A 25513-nucleotide genomic window follows, 5' to 3' on the forward strand; every position below is an offset into this window, starting at 1 on the left:
AGCGAACACTGGGCGCATACACACACATACACACACAGATTCGCATACACTCTCACGCTGGGCTCACCATATTATCGACAGATCCGACTCAGGAGTACAGTCGAGGAGAGCTCATTGAAGGTAAGTTGTTATAAAAAACTACTCTGGGCAGGGAAATTAGACCGTGTTTCAGCGGCAGACTCAGAGGCGGGGTCATTCCTCAAGATCCTGTTAATTTTAGCCCTGGTTCTTTCTTTGTAATTTTAGGTTGACCACTTTTAAAAAAAAATCTTTCATGTGCGCTTCGCTGTTCGCATCTTTCCCAGCTGGGAAAACACCATGCGGGTCACCCTTACTCAATGAAATGATTAATTTATTATTATTTTAAATAACCCGTATTGTTTTCTTTCTGTTAACCAAGCAATTTAAAGGGATTCGAAGCGTGGGTGGCTCGCTACGGGCTTTTTCTATGTGTTGGTCGGTGGAGGAGGAGGGGTTGGTAAGGATTGCCAAGCTAGTGAACGACGTAACGCAGACTGGCTAAACAAGTTTAAATGGTTGTTAAAGTGGACAAAGTTGTCTCAAACTCGGTCGGGGGACTATCACGAGTGTGAGAAAGCGACCGGATATGATAATACTGTTGTTGTGTGGGTCGAATTAGCGTAATAATGCGTTTACCACAGTATTATGCGCACTACCGTTAGCATGCCCCCCTCCAGCGTTAGCCTTCTGTGAGCTAGCGAGCCATGGCCGTACTCGCTGCTCGGTTGTTATGAACTAAACGTCGCTGGTGAACCAGCAGCTTTAACGTTACTATCTCGAGGAAATAGCACCATCACCTTTATACCTAAGTTTATACCGGCACATGGCCACAGTTGTGTTGAGATAAAACGCGATTATATCGGTGGTACATCGAGCCGACGGCATTGTTTAACCTCAACGTTAGTTGTTGAACCAGTTTGGGGGGATCGCGTTGTGTTTAGTTACGTTACTGAGACAAACTTGAGGGAAGTAGCCACCCCAAGTTATAACACAACACGACTGTCTAAATACACAAATACGTGTTTGTGTGAACGCTGACGAAGAGCTCAGTTTTTAACTGCTCTCTAACTTTATATATTTTTTTAACAGTGACTAAAGGGATCTTCTGTGAGAGGAAACGAGAGGAAAAACGCAGGAAAAAAAGCAAGAAAGAAAGAGGAAATCCCCCGAAAGGAAATGCCAATCGCAGCCACTGGACAGCCAACGACTCAGGAGCCCAGAGTTTGCCCCCGGCTGGCCTCCACCCCGGAGCCTGTCCCTAAAGGGGCTGATTTATTCGACGAGGCGGGGGCGGCGGAGTCGGCGGAGCGAACAGAGTACGGGGGCGCAGAGGGGGGCAGAGGACTCGGGGGCTATCGTTACAGCCAGAGCGGCGCTAGGGGCTTTCTACAGCCCGGATCCACCAACGGCTCTCCGCCGCAATCCCCAGCCGCTTCCTCCTCGTTTCTCTTCCACCCACTTCACCCACACCAAATGGCCATGGAGCCCCCAAGGACTCGATCGCGTTCTCGCTCTGGATATTATCAGCAGTACGGTGGTGGGAACGGCAATGGAATTACCGGCAACGGTGTCATGGGATCTAACCATCAACAACAACACCACCACCACCACCATCAGCAGCAGCAGCAACTACATCCACAGCAGCACGGTGCCGGTTGCGCACCACTTGGAGCTCACGGCAACCACCCGGAGAACCTGACGAGAGCCCTAGGAAGTAACGCCTCTCCCGGCATTCAGAGGCTTTCTTCGGTCCCCGGAGCGCACCGCATCCAGGCGGCAGGTAAACGTCCTCACTTGTCATTTACACTGTGTGTGTGTGTGTGTGTGTGTGTGTGTGTGTGTGTGTGTGTGTGTGTGTGTGAGAGAGTGTGTGTGTGTGTGTGTGTGTGTGAGTGTGAGTGTGTGTGTGTGTGTGGTAGTGTACCCCTTACCAAAAATATATAGATTATTCATATGTTTTATTCTGACTTTTGTGTTTAGCACCAAGTTGAAGGGATATACGTCAAGGTGTGTCATACCTGGGGGAGGTTTTCAGAGGCAAATTGGAAGGAGGGGGCTGTCCTGGAGTTGGCATGACAAAAGTGTCTGTGCATGTGTGAACACATTTTATTGTATTCTAATTAGAAAGGGTGTTTTATGTGCTGGCCACAGAGCTGGAGTGTGGATGTGGTGCACCATTCGGGCAGCCTCAAGCTTATTGAACTGCTGTACACATTTAGTTATCCAGACTGGGTTTCTTAAGACACCCTGACATGTCTACTTTTAGTCAACTACACAAATATTGATGTAGCTAGGTAACAAGCCTTACAGTGGGAGCAGGCTAATCTTCGTCTTGGCATAGGTACAACAACAAAATGGCTAGATAACCAAAGAGTTTGGCTTTGTGGCCTGAATGTGTGAACAAGAAATAGGAAAATGGGCACTCCTCCCTATGTAGTGACACGTGTTAATTTTATGCACAGTGTTGTATAGCTGTTAAAGATGCAGGTTGTTTACATGTACTCATACTGTGAATCTCCACCTTCTGCTTTTGTACAAGAGAATCAAACCAATTGACAAAATATGATGGGTCATGTTATATGAAAGAGGATGTCTCTTTAATAACCTGGGTTCATACAGTCATGGGATTTGAAAATAGCAATTTTCCAGCCTTGGATAAGTTTTCAAAAAGTTTCAGAAAATATATTGGTTAAACAATACTTAAAATGTAAAGGCGGATCAGATACATCATTTGATGTTGGATTATGCTCTATTTGGAGTAATGTTAGACCCATTAGTCCTACTTTTCCATTTGATAGTCATGAATATTTGCCTGTATATGGCACGGAAAATCCTATGTTAACCCCCGGTAAGAAATACCATTGCCTTAGAGCTGAATGGGCATATTCTATGTTAAATAAGGGGTTCACTATTAGTAACTATCTGGGTATGCCATGCTTTGATATTTGTGCTTCATTGCTAAGTAGAACTTGTGAGTGTGAATGGATTGGTGCTGGGTGGAGAATACATGCAAGGCCACTCAAAGCAAATGCAGTGCAGTGAACCACACAACACAGAAACGCCACAGCTAGAGTTTCACATTCAGCAAGGCTATGGGAGAGCTTTTATTTCAGCACAGCTAACAGGCTTCTCAATTGAGGAAAATATATCGTTGGTAGTTGCCTCCCATGTGGTGCTTTGGGGAATATTTTTGTGGTCATTTCTTAATGAAATGAAAAGGCAGAAAAGATTGCATTTATTATGTTTTATTAATGTGTTTTTATGTTTCATTGGCAAGCTTTGACATGCTAACAGCATTAAACACTATACACTGTTGCCTTGCATTTAATAAACAACATTAAAAAATAGATAATATAAAACTAAAATAAAAATGGCATTAGATAATGTGCTTTTCACATTCCATCAAAGTGACACAAGAGGAAAGGTAAGAAAATGAGGATACGAAAGAGAACCAATCACAATATTCCAAGCTTCTACAGTGGGTGCATGTGCTTTATGAATTACAGCTAATGATATTTCTATGAGAGCAATATCCCTAAACCATTCCTCGACCATTCTTTTCTTGATGGAGGCTCAGGAGAGAACCACAAGTGTATTGTGATCTTATTGGCGGCAGTTAAACCTGCAATATGATTTTCCTGAGGGCTAGTCTGGTGTTATCACTGAGGACGAAACAGTCGTTGAGTAATAATAGGGGGTTGTTGGGAATCGGGAATTCTGGGATATTTTCAAGACAAAAAATATATTAAAAAGACAAATCAGAGCCGGTGAACAAGTCACCGGCAGAGTTTATCGGTCTGCTGTGACCTACGACCCATACTCTGTCATAGCAGCTTGGCTATGACTGATAGCACAAATCAATGGATAGAATGACTGTATTGTATTTCCATCCAAATGGATTTCGATCTAGCGGGAGAGGCACTTGCTAGAGATTCTATAGACACTCATTCATTATCTGGATTAATTTCAATTAGACCTGAAATGCACAGCACACTAAAGAACATTAATATGGAAAGAATATAGCACTCTGTGTAAGTAGTACAAATGACAAAGTCTGGCTGTAGCAAAAGTGGTAAAAAAAAAGAAGTATTCTTCATTTAGTAGTTGCTTTATTTTGAAATAAAAAACAGACAGCATTTGTTTTTATTTTTGAGTGCTATTTACATTGTTAAAATAGCCAGAGGAAGCCTCTGGACTCATTTATAGTTTAATTTTCTCTTACACAAGTGAAGCAGCTGGCTAGCCGGACCTTTTCCAACACTATACACCCCCTTTCCATTTCCAGAATGGGTCCTGCTTGGTGGGAGAGAGTGAGAGCGAAGGAGAGATACTTAATCCATTCTTTCCTCTAGTCAACCTGCATTGGGCATGAAAGCTAATGATATCCTGTACTCTTCAATCCCTCCCTTTCTCTAGTAGTCCATTCCAAATCTTCGGGCCCCTTTGTGCCTTGCTCTTTCAGGCTTGCTTTATACAGTTTGTAGTGCTCACTTTTTTTTCCTATCATCTTTTTGACATTCTCTCTCATCTACTGTCCACATGATGTTGCTTACCATTTTAGGCACTTAACAATTCTAACAAGGAAAAAACACTCTTAACAGTCCATCTCTGCAAAATGTAGACTCTAGGTACAAAAGAGAAGCACAGAGAATATATAAGTACTTAAGTTCCCACCAAATGCTTAACACTGCTGCCAATTTCAAGTCGATAACAACATCCTCAGTAGCAGTTGATATTTTATCCTGATTCTGACCCACCTCTGTCACAGCCAGCCCTCTCCGAGCCGGATTCATTTCTCCCATCCCCTTGGATCAGTCAACCTTTTCTGTACCCATCCGGTCCATTTTCTCTGCTCCCCCCCATTTGTCTAATGGAGGGATCGTTTTAATGGACCGCCCAGAGCAGCAGAGGGGCAGACACTCCTGCCACTCTACCTTTATCCCTCCACTCCACTACTATCCTCTCCATCCTACTGTCTGCAACAGAGGTAGAAGCATGCTCTCTCTCTCTTTTTTTATACTTTCCTTTGTCTTGTCGCCCAGGCAACTCCCTCCGGTTTGAATAGAAACTCTTTCACTCGGATCGACCAAGTGGCAGGGGTTCCCTGCTACTCTGTCACTCCAAATAAACAACAAAACAGTCACTTTGGTCAGCAAGAGATGATCCCGGGGATGGAGGACAGTGACCTCAAAACCGCAATAACCAGAGTGGAAACATAAGGAGGAAGATAATAGTCTCCTTTAAATAATTAGTTGGAGCAGGCAGTTATAAGAGTTGGTTTGAGAGAAAGTGCCGTGCATGACAATAAAGGAAGGTCAGGTGCAGAGAGAGGATGTGGAAGGAAAGGGAGAGACGATTAGAGCCAGGAGACCTGGCAAAAGGAGGATGTGAACAAGTTTCATAGAATAGGGCCGACTGTGGGGGAGAATCAGGACGTCACATGTATTATTGTTCACCAAGCACAGAGAGGAAGCATGCTTCACAGACAACCGTCAACTGTGCAGCCTGGGAGGAGTCCTGGAGACTGGAAAAAGATGAAAATGATTGTCTGGGAGCAGTTGGAGGCACAGAAGAAGGTGGGATAGGTGGTTGAAGATGGGACTATAGGCAGTAAGTTCGTGAGTGAAGGAGAATGACATGCATGAATGAATGTTGAGGGGGGGGGGGGTTGTTTACTCCTGCTTTTTGTGTGCTGAGGTCCACTGTAATTCAGACGGTGTCTTTAGGCAGCCTCTCTCTAACTGGACTTCATATTATAATGCTAAAACCTATGCTGTAATTATCTGTGGTGGGACAGCGGTGATCTCTTTTCATTAAGTTTAAAGCCTATTTAAAGATGATTCAGTTCTCAACTCCCACAGATACGAACAAGTATCGCTCTCTCACGCTTGCATTTTAAATTCCGGTTGCTTTTGTAGCAATTCTGTGTCTCAACGGTTTGTTAGCATCTTCAGCTTTTTTTGTCATTTCAACATAGCCCCTCCCCGGTCTGTGTTCTTCCCTATTCCCACATCTTGTTGTTCTCTTTCTGCCTATGTTGTAACGGTTATGCAAAGTGAGTTGGAATTGCATGAACATGTACCCCACTGCAAATCTGTAGATGTTGGTTGACGTAGTAAATAAGTTTGTTATGTAGACAGATAGGTGTAAGAAAACATGCTTTTATTATTGTAATTTGACAGAACAAGGACTGTTTACAACATACTGACTAAATCAGTCTTTTGTTGTTTTTAAATGAAGTGATTTGGACACACAATTCATGTATCTCTTGTTCAAAGGCCACTGTTTGTTGATGTTTGTGTGTCTTAGTTATGGTATTGTTATGGTTACAATGAGCTCAAATTGAATTTTTGAATTTAAATACATTTTCATTGTTGTACTTTCATTTGATCCATCGGCTATAAATTGTGAATTGGTTGCCCAAAAGACTCGGAAACAGTACATTTCTTACAAGTTATTGCTATTCAGCCCCTCACAATGTAATTTCAATCAGTTGCTAGCTCCGTTTGTGGTCATAGTGTTGAGATTTATGATAGAAGAAGAGAATTAACACTGTCACCTGTCTCCCCTTTTCTGTCCATTATGTCCACCCTCTCAGCTGGCTTCTGTCTTTCATTGGGGAATAAGGAGCGGTGGGAGATTGTGAGGACAGTAGGAGGAGTGAGAGAGTTAGGGAGTGTGTGTGTGTGTGTGTGTGTGTGTGTGTGTGTGTGTGTGTGTGTGTGTGTGTGTGTGTGTGTGTGTGTGTGTGTGTGTGTGTGTGTGTGTGTGTGTGTGTGTGTGTGTGTGTGTGTGTGTGTGTGTGTGTGTGTGTGTGTGTGTGTGTGTGTGTGTGTGTGTGTGTGTGTGTGTGTGTGTGCACATTTTAATGTGCACACACTTTGTTTAGTCGCTGCCTGGGTGGGCCTGGAACAGGAGTATCAGAAACACATACGTACATACAGAACAATGTCGCCGTAGTACCATTTTACAAAGAAAAGGTGTAAACAAGGAAGGTAAAGGTAGATTGCGTACAAAACATTTGTTTACTAGAGACATCAACCAATAGAAATACGGCTGTCATTGTCAGCTAATCTGTATGGCAATCACAATGAAGTCGGGCAGGTATTGAACTGCTGAGGTCCTTGAACTTTGAACTACTTGAATGTATTGAGCACTGGAGGCCCGCGCAACATGCTAGAAGCTACTTGTGTTGTGATAGTGTTTGCCTATCCTCAGCCAGTTTGTTGGGATGAGCAGCTGTGTCTTGCTGCGCACTTTCTCAGTTCTGTAACAACAAGACGACAAGAGTCTGTGTGTTGTAATTCGAGCTTCTCCATTCTTCGTTTACATAGCCAGGCTGCTGCTTCTAGTGCATGTTTGTGCAGGTCCCACTGGCTAGCCCACAGCTGCTACTCTGCTCGTGTTGCGGTTACGTCTGATAACACCGTTCTGACCGATGGTGTCGCAGCGGGAGGGAAGCTCACACCCTCCGTTTCCCCTCAGGTAACCACCGTTAGCTCTGCTAACACTGTTAACTGCAAGCCGCCGGCTGAGCCATCGCCATATTGAGAACCACTAAAAATCGATAGAAATGCTCCCAATTTTATATATGACCTTAAACTGCTGGACAGACCATGTCTCATTGAGAGTCAATTCTCAGTGGCGTAGAGGTTTCAGGGCTTTTTGTCCACAGAACCCTTTTTTTCTGACAGGAAAGCTGCTGCAGGACACTGATGACCCCTTTATCCCAGCGTTTAATCAAAAAAGTACTTTTAAAAATGTTTCATGCATCCCCCTTTTCCTCTTAATATCTTTTGGTCTACTATCTGTTTGTGTGACATTGTTTTTTTTGTCATGCTTCATCCTGCTCTACTCATACGTAGAGCAGGATAGTGCTTTATCGCTTTTCTCAAGGTGGCTCTCATAAAAAAAAAAATAAAAAAAAACCTGCTTGCACTGTCCGAGCATAGCATTTATGTATTCTACATTCTTGATCCGGGCTGGTTTCCCAGCTAATTTTGATGTTAAAGAAAACATCCTTGTACATTCATCTCTTTAACTCAGATCTCGTGAGCACAGAGAAACTTCCCTCTTGTGTGAAGCGAAGTAACAATCAACAAAACATATTTTTGACCAGCAAATGTCTTTTTTTTGCTCAGTTATAAGGTTGTATAAGGTTCTTATTAACGCATAAAACAATATTTTAAGATCCAAGCTATAGCTCACATAGGCATGTGAACTAAATACCATGCTCACCATCAGAATTTAAACTGCACATCATGTGTATTTGTTGTGCTGTGGGACTGTGATTGGTCGGTCAAGGCGGGATATGAAATGGCATTGCATTTACTTTACTTAAAACGGCCGCTGCACATAATAACTTCACAATCAAGTGTGTTGACTGCGAAAACCTGCACGTGTTCTGTGGGATGTATAAGCAGTTTTCGGACTTGAGAAGAAGTGCGGGATGGAGGAGCAACCTCCAGGACTGCAGCAGTAACTGAAGATAATGAGAAAGATAATGAGGAAGGAGAGAACAATACATAGATGGAGGAGGACAATGAAGTGGGAGAGAGGGAGAATCGGTCCCGTTTCTAAACACACACACACACACACACACACACACACACACACACACACACACACACACACACACACACTGTGTGAAGCAGTGTTAGGCAGGTAATGGTTGGGCAGACGTTACATGCCTGCCTATTTTAAGCCTGTATGCCAGCTCGACTCGCTGCGCTAGGGTGTGAAGTGTGCTGTGACATGTGTTCAGGAGGCGGGGTGAAGTAGTCTGTTTTCCTATTTGTTACCATTCAGTAAGTGATTTGTTAAGTAAGTCTCTGGCTTATCTATCATCTTATCCATCCCACCACCCTTTCTATCTGTTTCCCCCTGTGTTTTTCTGTTTTGACGTGAGAAGGGAAGTTTAATGGAGAAAGTCGGCAACAGAGAGGGCGACGGCGATCATGGTGATATAGGGAAAGCAGGGAAATGTGTACACTGTGAGATAAAGCAGCAGGAATATATGGGAGAGAGACAGGCCAGCAGATAGGGAAATGGGGAAAAGGATCTGTGGCAGGGAGGGATGGTGATGAAGTGATGGAGAGTGTGAGGAGGAGGAGGATGTGTGAGAAGGGTGTCTGAGCTGAGTGCAGAGGGGGGAGTGAGGGACCAGAAAGGGAGGGAGAGGTGGAGGAAATGGATAGAAATAGCTGATGCACTCTGAGGCTTACAGAAAATCAATAGCAGTCAAGAGGGGAAGCCACAACCCCCACCCTGCCCCCCTTCTCTCTCTCTCTCTCCCCCCCCCCCCCCCCCCCCCTCAGTCCACTTCCTTATCCCCCCCCCCCCCCCCCCCCATTTATCTTTTCCCATCTCCCTTTCCTCCTCAGTGCTCTCAACCTTCATGTGCATTTCCATCCTTGTCCTCCTCTGTACCACCACTTTGCCTCCTTCTTCGGCCATCTCTCCTTCACACCCCTCTTCATTCTCACCTCCCATCACTGTTGTGCTGGCCTTGTCTTTCACCCTCCTTCCAAGACATCCTGTTTGCTTCTGCAGGCTGCTGCATGCTGCATGAACAACGGGTATCATGGACATCTACGTCACCAAATCTTCTTTCTTGCTTTACACATTTTATCAGCTAATATATTGTTGATCACTTTATTTGAACATTACTTTTTCTACGTTTGTATCATACCACCTGTGACTACTTCAAAGTTAAATGATGCTGTGCTATTTTTGTGAGACTTGTGAGTAGTACTCTTTTGTATGTCAATCCATTTCATATTGCCTGGTTAATATGGCATAAAAATGGCCTGACACAATCACACCCCTCTCTATGATGGACACCCTCTCATTCCAACCTTACGTTTTGCATGGCAGACTGTCTTGGTAAAAGTAGTCTGCTTAAAACATGTATACACACCTTCTTGGTTCATTTTACTAGATGTAAAAATAGCTTTCTCAAAATAAAAATGGCCCAATATAGTAGGGCTGACCGATAAATCGTATTTTCATCGTCATCGCGATATGAACATGCGCGGTTAACACATCGCAAAAGATGCCTGAAACGCGATGAATAAAAATAATTTTATTTACATGCGCCATGCATTCACACCATTTGGCCAATCAGATGAAGCAACAGCTAGCCGTCGGCGCCGGCAGCGTCCCCGGGTCCTATGTTCCCCCGGGTCCTATGTGTTCCGGAGCCACTCTCAAATTAATTGGTGTTAATTTTGTGGCGACTGCGAGGCTATGTAACACGATGGCGGAGAAAGGAGAGAATAGCGAGGAAAATGTGGTTGACGAAGACCTTGTGGTGAAAAAGAACTGCACTTCTGCAATTTGGAGTTATTTTGGATTCCGTAGCGACGACGTGTTACAAACACAGGTACTGTGTAAAACATGCCGAACAGCTGTGGCAACTTCCAGAGGAAACACAACAAACCTCCATCACCACCTGCAACACAACCAGTGTTTCCCCTACCATTGTACAGGCCTGCCGCCAGGCCAAAAAAAATAAATCAATACTCCAAAAATAAGCTACCTATCAATTAATTCATAAATCAATAATCATTTACATTAGGAGCGCCTCCGCGCAGCACAGTAGACTTGCTCCGCAAGATGCGCGGCCGCAACAATCCTCGCCGCGCGCTCCCGCTACGTTCTTCGTGTACTTTACACGCTTGATGTTGTTCTGATGCCGTTCCGCCTCGTTAAACCACCACGATGTCGCTTTCTACTTTGAAAACACGGAGTTGACACTGTATTTTGACAAGCTGTTGCACTCTTTAGACTCGTGGTGTGAGCGGAACCGGACCGGTACCGGAACCGGACCGGTGCATTTATAAGAAAAATGCCGCTGTGTTTCTCCGTCCAAAATCCGCTTTCCTCGCGCTGCCTGCTCGCACAGATCCGCTCGTGCGCACATTCGCTGATGCAGGTCGAGTGTTTAATATAAATATATGCAGAGACGGCGCTCCTTAAAAACAACATCAAGCCATGTGTGTGTAGTATTAGGACGTGATGACGTTTGTACAACTGGCTAACGGGCCAAAGCCCGTTTGGGCTGGAGCAGTGTGAATGCAAAGCCGCGGGGGACCCCCTGGGGCAATCGTGCCGAGGCACGCTACTGATCGCGCCCTTAGGCAGCCTATGTTAATAAAATTGTTTTTGATAAGCTGTGGAACTCTGAGTTAACCTATTTCTACCTGAATTTCTATGAACTATAAGCTGTTGAGTAAACCTATAACTTATATTTTACTTGATAAAATAAGACAATATATGCACTCATGTCGTTGTAGTGTTTTACAGTATCTGTAGCTATTAATGTGATGCTCCTCATTTTCCAGACATATTATTCCAGCCCCTAATTTTGGATAATTTCCATCAACTGGCACCTTAATAAGTCACTCTCTCCTTGAATCCTTGAAAACCTTGAATACACTCTGGTTGAACAAAAATGTTGAATGCAAATATAATAATTGCAGAATTGCAGCCTGCTTGCTGTGCCACCTGACTTAATCCAACTGCACCAATACACCACGCGTCTCGTCTGTATATATAGGGTTTTTTCGGCGGGTACCACCGGGCCTGAAAAAAATTCTAGGGGAAACACTGAGTGTACCTATTATAGCAGAAAGACAGGAACTGTATAGCTAATATGCACACTTCAATATTTGTTTATTTATCGCAAGTCATATCTCATCGCAATATTGAACAATGGTATCGCACATCGCAGATTTTCCTCATATCGTGCAGGCCTACAATATAGTGGTTGGTAACAATACAGGTTAGTAATCTCAACAGGAAGGGGTTGAGCACAGGTTAAGGGAGCACAAACAGTTCTCACCAGACGGGAACAGAGCAACACCACACTGCATTGGAAAACCTGGTACGTTCATGTCTGTCTACAAACGCCAATAAACAAAAAAGATAAACTGCAACAGCGTCTGAAACATCCGTTTTCATCTGCATAAGATCACTCCATCATACCTGTGTGTTAATGGCAGCAAACGGAACATCATTGCACCAAAAAAGGTAAAAAAAATGCCATTATAGTAAATGTAAATTGATGATGCACATATGATTTTATGATGGTTTAATGTTATATGGTTTGAGGTAATAAGACATTCATTGGTGTTTTTAATGAATTCTCTCCTTCAACACCAAGTGTGCCTACAGCCTGTCTGTTATGTGTGTGCATAAGTCATAAGTCTCCAGTATCTACCTTGACGAGACAGTGTGTGTGTCTTTAAAGTATTAACATATTTTAAAGTTTATAATATTCATGAAATTGCCCTTATTAGCATTTTCAAAAAAATTCCTAGATGCAGGAGAAGATATTACTCTGTCGACAGACATTGAAATTCATACTGCAATCCCACTGAACAACTTTCCTTGAGGCCCAAAGTGTAGAAGCTAAACTGTACTGTGCTCTGTGCAGTCTGTGGACATCATGTCATAGAAACATTTAAACCTGTTCTGTAGCCTCTGTGTTGTGATTCCGACTGAATGACTCGTCTCTGACTCAATTTACCGGATTCTGACAATGTGCAAGTGAGACCATATTCTGGGAGGGAGCTGGATTTTTGCCTATTGTGACCGGTGAATGAGTGTCATACAGAAGAGTGCTATGCAGTCAGCGAGTCCCATGAATGTCTCACCAGCAATCCATCCCAAATCATCTTGGTGAAAACAGCCTTTTAGCCAGTTTTCACTGCACTAATGTAAGCTTTACTTAACTCAACCTTTTCAATCCATTTATTTTCTAGGCATTGGAGAGGAAATGCTTTTTTTTTTTAAGGATTGAGGAATTCAGTTGTGAAAACCTCGCTCTGTTTGCCTCTTCTTTCTGTTTCTCTTCTTTGTTGTCAATCAAAGCTTTTCTTCAAAGAGGGAGGCTGTGAGCAGGAAAAAATCCCACAAACAAATAGCTGAGAGGTTAAAAATGCTCTATTTTAAAAGCCTTTTTTTTTTTTTTACATCTATTGCCTTCTAGTTTAGCTCTCTTTATCTCTTGTAAAGGTAGCCTTGTCTGGAGTGCCCTTGGGAGTGCTTACCCTTGGTGTGTATACCACTGCCACCATCTGTGGTGAGGACGTCCCAAGCTAAAGACATGCCCATGACAAAGGGAAAAACAAAAAAAACAGAATGAATAGAAAAGACAATGAAAAGATGAAAGGATTGTGGGAAAAACAAAAGAGTAAAAGTCTTAGCGGTGATGCAAGCACCGGTATCATCCAAAAGCTGCCCTAATCCGGGATTTGTGTGTGTGTGTGTGTGTGTGTGTGTGTGTGTGTGTGGTGTTTTGTACATCTACTGCTTCTGATCTGAGAGTACGCCATATGTGTTTGAGGCACTTTTCTGTTGTACACATGGTCAGCTCCCGTCTCACAAACATGTTGTCATTGTTTTTTTGCTGCTGATGTATTAAATCCAAGTTGCATGAGAACAATAACAACAAAAGGATTAAACGTACTGTATTTAGATAAACAGGAGGCTCCCCACAATGCCTGGGTATTACTGCGCTATCAATTTCAACAAAAGGTATTAACAACATGTTTTGTATATTGTGCTGTAAAATAATACATGTTAATACAGGAGCTCATGCTATTCAATTGCATTCAAACTCGCAGAGCAGGACAAGAATGAGGATGCTCATGTGTAAATTTGGTTAAGTGTAGAAAAGGGACTTTATGATTTAGCCGCTTCAAGGTCTTTGTTTTTATGCCAGATACACATTGTTTGCTGCTCCAACTGGATTCCCATAAAACAGAACAAACAAATGAAAACATCCCATAAAAGCATTAATTTCATTATGTTGTTGACTTATCCTTGAGAAATGAACGAACCATGGTGGTGAATGAATTAAAAAATCCCATTTTTGTGCGATTTCAGTGTTGTTGAGGAACTTATAAGGCTGTATGTACTGAATGCCTTAATGTATTCCATAATGTCTGCAAAAAAGTAACTCAATATTTTATATAGATATCTTGATGAATTTGACTTTCCAAACTCAAATGAATTCATGAAAATGAGATGTGTTCATGCAGATTTAGTTTCACTGCCTGACCCGTGTTTTGTTCTGCTTTTCCCTTCTCTGTGTAGGAGCCTCTGGCGGGTCCTACCACTGCCACCCAGATCACGCTTATGGAGACGAGAGTGATAAGGTAAGCCACACACATTTACCTTTTACATGATTCAACACAGTAAATATATGGCTGTTTTTAAGCTGCACACTACTGTGATGTAGAGTGAAATGTGTGAGTCATATTCTCCCCCAGTGAACTCATAGTTGACTAAAAGAGTCGGAGGCTAAGTCGTAGCCAGTAAACATGACTGACGTTAACTTGAGTAACCTATAACTTTGACTCATTGTGATGTGGAACATCCATGGCCAAATTTTTGAAAGTTAAAAAGTTTTATCCCCAAAAAGTACTTGGGAAGGACATGTCTACCACAGATATGAAACACTGCAGGTAAACACCTCTTTCCAAAGAGCTATAAAGGTGTCACAATCTGAAAATTATGTTTCTTAGACAATTCAACCATATATATATATAAATAAATAACAAATAAAAGGGGCTGAAATTATTGGTCTTTTTTGGGCTGAAATAGCTAAATGAAAACTGTAAAAAAAAAAAAAATGTCCATCAGTGGAGCTATTTTGGTTGAAGCTTTAATTCAGAGAAACACTTGATGATGTTCAGTATGTTGTGCACTCAGCCTGCTAATCGTGATTGTTGTGTGTACGCTTTTAACACTAGTACCTCCTTGAGAAACTCTTGACACAGAATGGCTTCGCAAACTCTCATCTCTGTTTTCCATTACAAAAATGCTGAAGTCTGTTTATACAGTATACATTAAACGCATTATACAAGTTCAGTGAGCCTGATGCAGTATAAGTCTGTGGGACGCATGCCACAGCAAAGCAAATGTACATATTGTGTAGTTTCAATATAGTAAGTGAGGATTTCAGGCAACATTGCCATGTCAAAGACAGCAGAATTCTGAACAATCATGTACTTTATATGAGCATAATTTAAAACTCTACTGCCAAAGGGGACTTCAGTGAATGATAGTCATCGTCACAAGCAAAGGCCTGTGTTATAAAGCCAGCAGACAAAGCAAAAAAATAAATGGAGAAGAAGTAGAAGAGGGGAGGCAGGATGCTGAGGAAGGTGTTGCAGAAAGCTTGGGGGGGAGAGAGGGAAGGGAGGAAGGGAGGGAGGTGGAGGCCTAAAACAGGGAGGGGGTGTTGCTAATGATTTCACCTCCAGCTGTGGGACTTGGTTGGAGTGAGGGAAGTGGAAGGAGGGGAATGAGTGAGGTAGGGAGGGGGGAGGAAGGGAGGAACAGTGGCAGAGGAAACAAAATGGGCTTTGAAATCTTGTTGATGGAAAGAAAATAAGTGGGGGGAGGGAGAAGTGTTTGAGTGTTAGTGGAAGCATGTCTGCAAATATTAATGAATCTCTAAAAGCAAATGAGCGTATTTGCTCAGTGTGCATGCACCATTTCTAGACCTCGAACGCTGGGAAAAGAGAACCCTGGGCTAAGTTGTGTCTTAGGTGAGTATTTGCATGCACTCTGTGGGCCTCGCTTTATTTTGGTTCTCAGCATTGACAGCGAAGCTACAACAGCTGGTGGCCACAATTACACAAGTATCCGTGTGTATGTGTGTCCGTGTCCGAGAAGATACATGCACATCCCAAACGTGGACATGGTGAACTAGAACGTGGTAGGGTGTGTCTGCACTCGTGCTTCAGGATATCTGGCCTGCCTGGTGTGTGTGCACATGCAGAATGTGGACACAGTGAAAGGAATGGAGGGTGTGTTTGTGTGTGTGTGTGTGGTCTCCACACTGTGAGCACTGCAGAATGTGCTGTAATATCAGTCATAGAGCAGTTCACAATGTTTCTGGACCACGCCGGGAGTCACTGTGTGTCTCTTTTTCCGTGTGTTCTGTGTGTGTTTGTGCCTCTGCGTGTTTTTTTTTCTCTATTTATCTGGGTTTAATGGGAACATGTTTGGACCAGAAGTGTGTGTGAGTGAATGAGTGAGTGTGTGTGTTTAAAAACAAGCACTCTATTAGAACATAAGACAACATGCATGTACACACACACACACACACACACACACACACACACACACACACACACACACACACACACACACACACACACACACACACACACACACACACTCCTTTGTCTGACACAGCTCCCCTCCGACTAACGTGGGCAGACAGGCCCATCAAACTTTCATACTAATGGGCAATAGTCTGAATGTGTTAAGACTGTGTGTGTGTGTGTGTGTGTGTGTGTGTGTGTGTGTGTGTGTGTGTGTGTGTGTGTGTGTGTGTGTGTGTGTGTCCTGTCTAAGAACTTCTTGTCTTGTCCCCTCAGATTTTAGGCCATGGTCTCGGACAGGACAGGACAGATAGAGGGGAACAATGGGGAGGGGTGGTGGGTGTGGGAGGAGGTTGTTGAGGAGGGTGGGGGGGGGGGGAGTGAGAGTGAGAAGGGAATATGTCAGGCCTGGGCAGAAGGAGGCTTGCTTAGATATGAAAATGGGCACAGTAGATGTCCCTAGGGTGTTGGTGTTGGGGCTAGGCTGGTACAGAGGTTGTGGGGTGTCGGTTGGAAGAGAGGGGGTTGTTGTTGAGAGGAACAGAGAGGTTTGGGAGTGGGGGTGGATCTCTGGTACCCTCCCGTCTGTGTTGAAATATGCATTGTGTGCCTGCCATGTCACTTTTGATCATAGTGTGTAGGGTAGCTTTCCTTAATGATGAAGTTGCCCATATGATGTTTTTTGTAGACTGTAGAATAAATGATATGCGTGCAAAGATCTTCTGAAATGTAAAAAGGTCTAATTTTGTTGGAACATTACAGATGTGAGTACTTTTGGTTCTAACGTCGTCTCTTTGTATAAATACAAAAATATAGCCTTTTTATACATTTTTTGTTTTTAGGGAAAGATCATCCAAGACCGAGTGTATTCTGAACATCATGGATATTTTGTGTTCAAATCATAAAAAGATTATGTTTACATGTTTGTGATTTTAGCTCCCCGTTTGACAGGACTTTTTCCGAGTAACAACTATGAATATTGTTCAAAACTGTGACGTGGGAATGAACTGGAAAAATAATTTAATCATGCACATTTATACAAAATGAACATAAAACCAAATACACTTATCTGTTATTTAACCATGTTCGGATCATTCCAATCCCTTTTGACGTCATACAATTCAAAAGCTGTCCGTCAAAGATAGTATACCATTACTTCCAGAAAGTATGAGAGAACTTGTATGTACTGAGAAACGTATTTTCAAGGGCAGCTATGGATACATTTAGATACAATACAGCTTTGAAAGCAGTGGGACTGGCTTGATGATGCACCAGTATTTTTGACATGAATGCTCAGGCATGTTTATTTCCATCTGTACTTCTCTTTTTCTTCCATTGTCCATCCTTCTTTCCTCTCCTCTCCTTTCATGCAGTCCTCTCTGGTCAAGACTAAATTAAGTCATTGCCATTGTTTGTCTTTCACATAAGCTGGTCAATTTCAGGTCATGTCCAGAGCTCATCAGCGATAGAGCCATCAGTATACAGTGTGTTTTGACCCTACAGTCAAAATGCATTTTGTTCAGGTTTGGAAGAACTGTATCGTCTTGCTCTAAAGCACTTCAAAATACATTGTTCTTTATAGGTTGTAGAACTCAAACAGTGGCAGCTGCCCATGTGTGAATGTGAATTTGTGCATGTCTGCAGGCGTTTCCATAACTGTGTGTGTTTCTGCAGCCTGCTCTCCAGCTGTTTCCTGTTAGCTATCACACTGCTCTCAAGGTTGCTGAGCTGTGTGTGTGTGTGTGTGTGTGTGTGTGTGTGTGTGTGTGTGTGTGTGTGTGTGTGTGTGTGTGTGTGTGTGTGTGTGTGTGTGTGTGTGTGTGTGTGTGTGTGTGTGTGTGTGTGTGTGTGTGTGTGTGTGTGTGTGTGTGTGTGTGTGTGTGTGTGTGTGTGTGCGTTAAAAGTCACAGCCGCTGAGTCATTTTTATCACACTTAACGGGGGTGTGTGTGTATGTGTGTGGGGTTTCTCATAAAGAACCGGTGTGTTCTTCAGAGCATAGCTAAGGTCTGCGTGAGGGCGAATGACTAAGAATTGACACACCAGCATGTGTGTTCTTGCCTCACCAAGTGCAAAGTGTGAGAGTCACTGCACTGACTGTAAGTGATGTGACTCACATATGAGTTGACAGGATTGAAACGGCATATATGATGACCCCTTATAGTTGCTCTCAATCCGGATGACTACACGTTCAGCTATGTCATGGTTTATGTGTGTGTCACTGACTTCTTCTTGTTTCCAAGACAAAGAATTTGTCATGCTCTCCAGTGGAGGGTGTGTATGTATGACTTGCACATGGGGCCTCTGAGTGCTTGTCTTGCATTTCCTCACTCCGAGAGGAAGTGCCTTTGTACCCTGAGGGCCTCAGAGCGCTGGTGGTGTAATATGCTCCCTTTCACACACACGTTTCTCACACAAACTCTGAATCATACAGGAAATGCCATGAGTCACAAAGGAACTTAGTGTCTATGCAGTAGTATGGATTGAAGGACTGTTAACCATGGTGAAATTGATTTGCTACGAGTGCTATGGGTCACTAACCACAACCCTTTTTTCCATCCCCCCCATCTGCAGAGCGAGGAAAGTCCCAGTCCAAAGCGCCAGAGGCTGTCCAGTCAGTCTGTCTTGGAACAGCTGACCTCATCTGCCCCCCCACCATCCACCCCATCTCCCCCCATCCGCCCATGGGAGTCAGGACCCCCAAGTCGGAGACAACCTCACCCCCACACACACTACCACCAGGAGAGATGCCTCACTCCTGCTCGGCACAGAAGGAGGTAAGATGATTTCTTGATGACTCAACTTAGTTCGACTGTAAGTCGACTAAGATTCCCAAATGTGAAACTGTTCCCTTTCTTCCCACCCCCAGCCCGCCCGCAAGGCGTCAGCGTGGCCGTCTCTCCAGACCCACCCGTCACATGCCTCCCCATCACCACCCTTCCACCCAAGGCCCCGCACCCCGCCTGTCGCCGTCAGAGCACCAGGATGAAAACTTCCACCACAACCCCCACCCCTCCACACACCAGACGTACACGACACACACGCCCAGCCTCTATGGTCAGCCCCCCACTGCTGTCGGCGGGGGGCCCAGTCTGGAGGAGCCCCGCGCTTTCCACCCTCCCACCTTGTCGCCACGACTACTGCATCCGGCTGCTCACCATCATCACCTTCACCATCATCACCCGCAACAGCATCATGCAACGCAACAGCCGCAAGGAGCCATGGTCATGGACTTGCACGAACAGGTTAGTTGGCAAACACTTTCAGTTAACGCGTGAGATCGCTAGGAGACATTGCATGTGTGGCTGTATTTTAAACTGGTGTGTTTTTGTCTCCCCAGCTGCAGCAGGGCAGTGTACCAGTCTCCTACACGGTGACCCCAGTCCCTCCGCACAGTCTCGCAGCACCTTTGTGTAGCGGCCAGCACCTTCCCCCTACCTGTTCCTCACAACAACAAGTCCCAGCCTGCAGTGTGGTTTTCAGCGCTGGACAACACTACCACCCGGTGAGAAGCGCACAGCAGTGTTCATTTTGTAGGAGTGTGTGGGTTTGTTTGTTAATAAGAAAGTACATGTTGTGATGTACACTCTCTCTTATGAGTCAACCAATGAAAAAGCAAAGTTTACGAAAGGAAAGTGGGTTGGGAAAACCTGTAGAATGTCCCCGTTTAAAGGGGCTTTTTAATATTTCAGGTCTTGGCTGCCACCTTGTGGCAAGGCACATTACAATCCCAATGATGAGAAAACATGCATTTAAAACTTTTCTCTTTCCTCTTTTTTTCCCCCTCTTTTCCTCTTTCTCTTTCCCAGATGTTACAGGCGTGTTCAATGCAACATTTGCCAGTGCCCTATGCCTTTCCCTCACTGCTGTCCAGTGACCCCCAGTTTCTGCTTCCCCATCCAACCCACCTCACCCACCACCCGCCCCACCTCCCCGCCCCTGGACAGTTCCTGCCTTTCCAGACGCAACAGCCGCGATCGGTACGTGTATGACTTTTGTTTTTATATTTTATGTGGAATTATATACAGATATGAAGCCTTTCATAGTTGTAGGGAGTAGTTATTTTATATGGACTTAAAAAACAATAGCATAGACTATTACAGAGGGGTGTCTATTACCAATAAATAATATCATAATAATATCACAATAGCTTAAATAACCTACAAATCTACCTGCAAACATCAATAACGTAGCGTTTCTCTTGTCAGCCCTTACAGAGGATCGAAAATGAGGTAGAGCTTCTTGGAGAGCAGCTGTCAGTAGGCGGAGGCTTCAGCTACGCCCACCATCACCACCACCACCATCACCACCAGCCTCCCACCACCCTACCGCCCTCCACACCTCTCCAGTTCCTCTCGCACCATGACCCCCTGTCGCAGGAGCTCTTCACAGTGGTAACTGCATTCAGTCAATGACGTCATTTGTTTGTTATTTTAATGTATGGGATTATGGTAAAACGAGGCCCTTATGTTTGGTGAAATAAAAATATTTTCTTTTCTTTGTCCCATATTTCACAGCCCTATCCCCACTTTATGCCTCGCCGATTCACAAGCCGGCGTTACCGCTCTCCGCAGGCCGTACCCCCATCACCCTACCACCCCAGCTTCCTGCCTTACTTCCTGTAAGTGTTTCTAACCTCCTCAAGCTCATGTCAGAACAACACACGTGGATTTGTAGTAGATTTGAGTTTGCCTCTGCAACGTAACAAATGCACTCTATTAAATTGTGTTGGTCCTATCCACATACAGGTCTATGCTTCCCGTGGCCCCAAATGTGGCCCCTACTATCAATCTAGAGCTGGATGTGGATGATGGAGAGGTGGAGAACTATGAGGTAGGACAAACCGCCCCCACAATGTGCAGACATTATAACATTCTCAGTCATGGTCTTTAAACCTGGAGTAGATTGAATCTGTTTAACTGCTTATAATCAATTTCAATTGTGAGATTTGTCCTCTAAACTTCTGCGTTTCTGTGTGAAACCTTCAGGCACTGTTGAACCTTGCAGAACGTCTCGGGGAGGCCAAGCCCCGTGGTCTAACTAAGGCAGATATAGAACAGCTCCCGTCATACAGGTTCAACTCCAACAACCATCAATCTGAGCAAACACTGTAAGTACCTTTCTGCCTTTAAAAAAAATGTGAGGAATGTTTCTTGTGGTTGGCTGTACGTTTGAGGAGATACGATGTATATATTTTTAAACATGCTGATTTAAATGGTACCAACCTTGCTCTGTCTTACAGGTGTGTGGTATGTATGTGTGACTTTGAGTCTCGCCAGCTCCTCAGGGTCTTGCCCTGTAATCACGAGTTCCACGCCAAGTGTGTAGACAAGTGGCTTAAGGTGAGTAAAGCACAGAGCAACTGTAAAATGTATCATTCCCAACACACCCTTGATCACACATGAAAGTGGCACATTGAGATTCAGCCATCTTTTCTTTGCAATATATTTGGTTCTGTAAACTGGAATCTATATTCACAGGACTAGTGGGTGAGCTAGCATAGATGGTGAGCAAACAGCTAACATGCTAGCCAGCTGGTCACATTATCGCTCTCTGAGCGTCTTGCTTTTATCTCAGTGCTGGTCCGTTTATTACCCCTGGTATTACGTTTTCAGGGTGGTTTATCATTTCATTCACTAATATATGTTAACTGACAGTTGCTAGCTTGCTGGGACAGGACAATAAGCTGACAGTTTATTCAAAATATGTTTTTTTACCATCCTCCATGATGTAGTAGCTTGCTATTGGTCAACAGTGTGGATTTGAATGTCAAAGATTACAAAAAATTAAGTTGAAATTTGTGCACATTCACTTTACACTCCTGCAAGCTAGAGTTTTTTTTTTTTTTTTTTTTTTTTTGCCACTAAATTTAGCTGTTTTAATGCTGGTGTGATCAGGCCTTAAATCTGCTGCCTCTTAAATGCCTTCCATAAATAGACAGTTGGAAAACTATGGTGTTCATATCTGTTATGTATTGAATTTTAGATATATTTTTTGTTCATCTGTTCACCCATATCTCCTTATTTTTGTTGTTCCTCCCAGGCAAACAGAACCTGTCCTATCTGTCGAGCCGACGCCTCTGAGGTCCAGCGGGACTCTGAGTGACCTCATCGACCTCAACGAATCAGTGAACTTCTCTCCTTCTATCATACGCTTCCTCTCACACATTCTGCCACACATTTGCGACCAGTGCTCCTTATTCCTTTACTCTTTATCCCCACGGACACTGAACATTAATTCTCACCTGGGATCAGCGACTTCCTACTGACTCATTTTGTCCCTGGACTTCCTCAGCCTTCTGTTTTGGACTGTTACTGCCTTCTGCTCATGGTTACCCCTTTACTATGAATGGCCTTTTGAAACTCGTACACACAGTGTCATGTGCAGGTGGATATATATGTGTATTTTTTTAAATTCATAATGAGCCCTGGACAGAAAAAAAAAAAACTTCCTTTGAAAAACGTCTCTGTCGTTGAACTAACAAGCATTTAGGGAGAATTGGCAGTCCAAAGATTATGCTATTTCTATTGCTATTATTCTGGTTATAATTTAAAGCTATGGTCTAATCCATTCAGTCCATCAGCTGTAGGCGTGCATAGAAATTGACCAATGGGAGCCATTGGTCCGGAAGGCTCCCATTGGCTCGTACCCTCCATCCAATCCCCTCGTCTCCCCTGCTCCTCGTCATCCCGGCTCGTCCCCTCCCACTCCCGCCTCGTTGAATCGTGGAACAGTCAGGGGAGGGGTTTGGTTTGGGGGGGTTTCAAATCTGTCTCAGAGGCTCAACTGATTTTCAGAATGTAGACCATAGCTTTAAGCATTGACGACTTGGCTTGCAGAGACTGTCATTTCTACTAGACTCATTATAATTGCTGTTGAACCATCAGATTTGATTCCTGTAGGTGTATTCTTGCATTCCTTGGCGTGAGAGCAGTCTGTATGGGGTGAAACAAAGATTAAAAGAGTATACTGTGTGTCAAAGCTACTTTGGAACAGTGAAAAATAGACTATTTTCTCTGTGTGTGTGTGTGTGTGTGTGTTCTCGCGCTTGTGGGTGTGTGTTATTTCTCCTGTGGTATTTATACAGTTCATCTGGTACAGTGCATTGGCTTCCGTAATCCTGTGTTTCCCCCACCTTATTTCAGATAGATTTAGACTCATTGGAGGTTGAGGGCCACTTCAGACATTTTATAGCCAAGAATTGTTGTAGGACCAGGAAAACATCCATGGAAGGAAACAATGCGTTTGTATCATGTTCCTTTTTCTGTTTTCAAGGTCATATAACATTAACATTCTCTACAACTTTGAGTCCACGTCTGCCGCTCTACGTTGTTCTTGTCTCAAATGAGTTACGTGTTTTTTTTTGCGATACAGTATGTCCTTTACTAAAGGAAACAGATTGGGTCTATTTATCTCTTTTCTCAACATATCCACTAAGCTCTCCCCCAAGGCACATTATGTGAATACAGTTGGATCTTACAGAGCTGACAAAATGAATGCAAAACGGCCATTAAAAATGTCACCAAAACAGTCATACATGCTCAATTTACTAGCTTTCTCACAAGAATGAGGCCTTTGAAAACATGCGTCTATATCTGTCTCGGTCCCCGAGCAGCTTTCTGTCAGCGTTGCTAGATATAGATGCAATGATTTCTCCATCATTGACAGGGAAGACGTTCGAAGAGACTTTTAAGGTCACAGCTAAATGTACCGTTTCACCAGACGGTGGATGTGACACTTCAGCACTTTAATATGTAGATTTGAGAACTACACACTCTTTTCATTCTGAGCAAACCACTGATCAGTTTCTCCACAATCCACGTGTACACGAGAACTACTATTTGAATGCATTAAATTCCTTTATATTCTACTCACTGCACATCAGTTAATGATCCTTTTATCTCTGTAAGGCCAGTGTCATTATGTGATCATGTGACTCGGAGATGTCCTTGCATGGAGCAGGCTGTCTAAAGGTATTATAGCTGTTTATCACAATTGGTGTTTCAGAGTCCTAGTCCATTGTTTCAAGATGACGACCTTACACGGGCCTTACAGAGATCGCCTGGACAGAAGTTTGGTGAAGTTTCAGCCGGGCACCTGCACAGTCTTATGTCTGTAAAGCCTTTTTCTCTAAAAACGTAATTTTCTGCAGGTCCATCCAGAGTCGCTGCATCAGACCAATACATTTGTTTGAACTTGTGTTTGGTTTCCCAGAGAATGCATCAGTACAGAACCAGGAAGAACATTGTTTTATAACGCTCTCCTTCAGCATTGTTAGTGTTTAAGGTCCTGTAATATCCATGGGAACGGAGGGAAATTATATTTTCTGTCATCTTTTTTTCCTTTGGGGTCAAAGGCCATATTTGTGACGGTATGCATTTATTTTGTGTCTTGGGATTGTTTTATGTTGGACAGTTTTTTTGATGTTGCTTGGTACAATAGCAATTACCTCAGTCCCACTATTTATGTCTTTGCAGAAAATGGCGCAACCAGTATGATTAGTGCTTATCAATTCATTTTGCTAATCTTTTCCATGCAATCTGTTGGGTTGTTTGAAAATTTTTCCTTTAAACTTTATGAAACTCTATAATTAAAATGGTGTCATAGTAGTTTCATTATGTATTATATCTGTAACCAAAATCATTTGAAGGCCTGTTATGATGATAATGACATTTTTAACAAACATTTGTACATTTTGTATGAGAGTTATTACTAGTTATACTTTATTAAGTAGTGCAATGATTTTTTTAATCCCTTACCCCGTCTTTTGGATTTCAAAAGCTGGTTCAATAATAAATGTATAACATCCTCTTCTAAAACATTGTGTTTTCCAAGTGATTCTTTCCTCAACTCCCCTTCCCTTGTCTTTCAGCTTGTAAAAATGTAACTTGAACAAAACGTGTTCTCCACCGAGTCTTTGGGGGCAGTCCACTTGGTGGCAGTGTAGTTCTGTTTGAGTTGCACCGGTCCACATGGCGTCTGACACCAGTAACATTTCTTTTCATTGTGCTAAAATCCTCCATTTGTGACTTCTCGGCCTGTTAAATTCAAGTGCTGACAACACTTGTATCTATTTTGTAATGCAGCATATTTAAATAAATTTTGTCAGATTGTAATACGACACAAGTGATTTAAATCCTTAATTCGGAGGAAGGCTGAGGGCCCTTCTGTTAGATCCTGCTCATTGGCTGAGTTGACTGCACTTCAACTGTTCTCAAACTGTCAAACTGTGGGAAGAGATTAATTTATTGGAGAGAAATTTGTACCAAGCACTATGTCAGTTGTCATGGTATATCGATGTTGTTCTAGCTTTGTGGACAAAATAACCCTGTTATTTTCACCGAGCCATCAACGGCCAAAGGATACATT

General features: G+C 43.3%; 1 protein-coding gene across 1 annotated transcript; it reads left to right on the forward strand.

The window, feature by feature from the left end:
* rnf38 (ring finger protein 38) lies at window positions 1-24963 on the forward strand. The gene is made up of 13 exons (XM_084006354.1): window positions 1-120; window positions 1111-1801; window positions 14125-14186; window positions 18719-18921; window positions 19014-19389; window positions 19485-19649; window positions 19954-20124; window positions 20353-20538; window positions 20662-20765; window positions 20893-20977; window positions 21133-21254; window positions 21387-21486; window positions 22187-24963. Exons 2-13 carry the CDS (start codon window positions 1198-1200, stop codon window positions 22247-22249), a joined length of 2241 nt encoding a protein of 746 aa, XP_083862480.1. The 5' UTR covers window positions 1-120; window positions 1111-1197; the 3' UTR covers window positions 22250-24963.
* Window positions 24964-25513: the final 550 nt, after the last annotated feature.

This window comes from Eutrigla gurnardus (assembly GCF_963514095.1).
Source record: "Eutrigla gurnardus genome assembly, chromosome: 3".
NCBI lineage: Eukaryota > Metazoa > Chordata > Actinopteri > Perciformes > Triglidae > Eutrigla > Eutrigla gurnardus.

Coding starts and splice junctions, on each gene's coding strand:
- rnf38 (XM_084006354.1), top strand. CDS start 1,198: ATGCCAATCGCAGCCACTGGACAGCCAACGACTCAGGAGCCCAGAGTT. Junction 21,255..21,386: donor CATCAATCTGAGCAAACACT/GTAAGTACCTTT, acceptor TCTGTCTTACAG/GTGTGTGGTATGTATGTGTG. Junction 21,487..22,186: donor GTGTAGACAAGTGGCTTAAG/GTGAGTAAAGCA, acceptor TGTTCCTCCCAG/GCAAACAGAACCTGTCCTAT.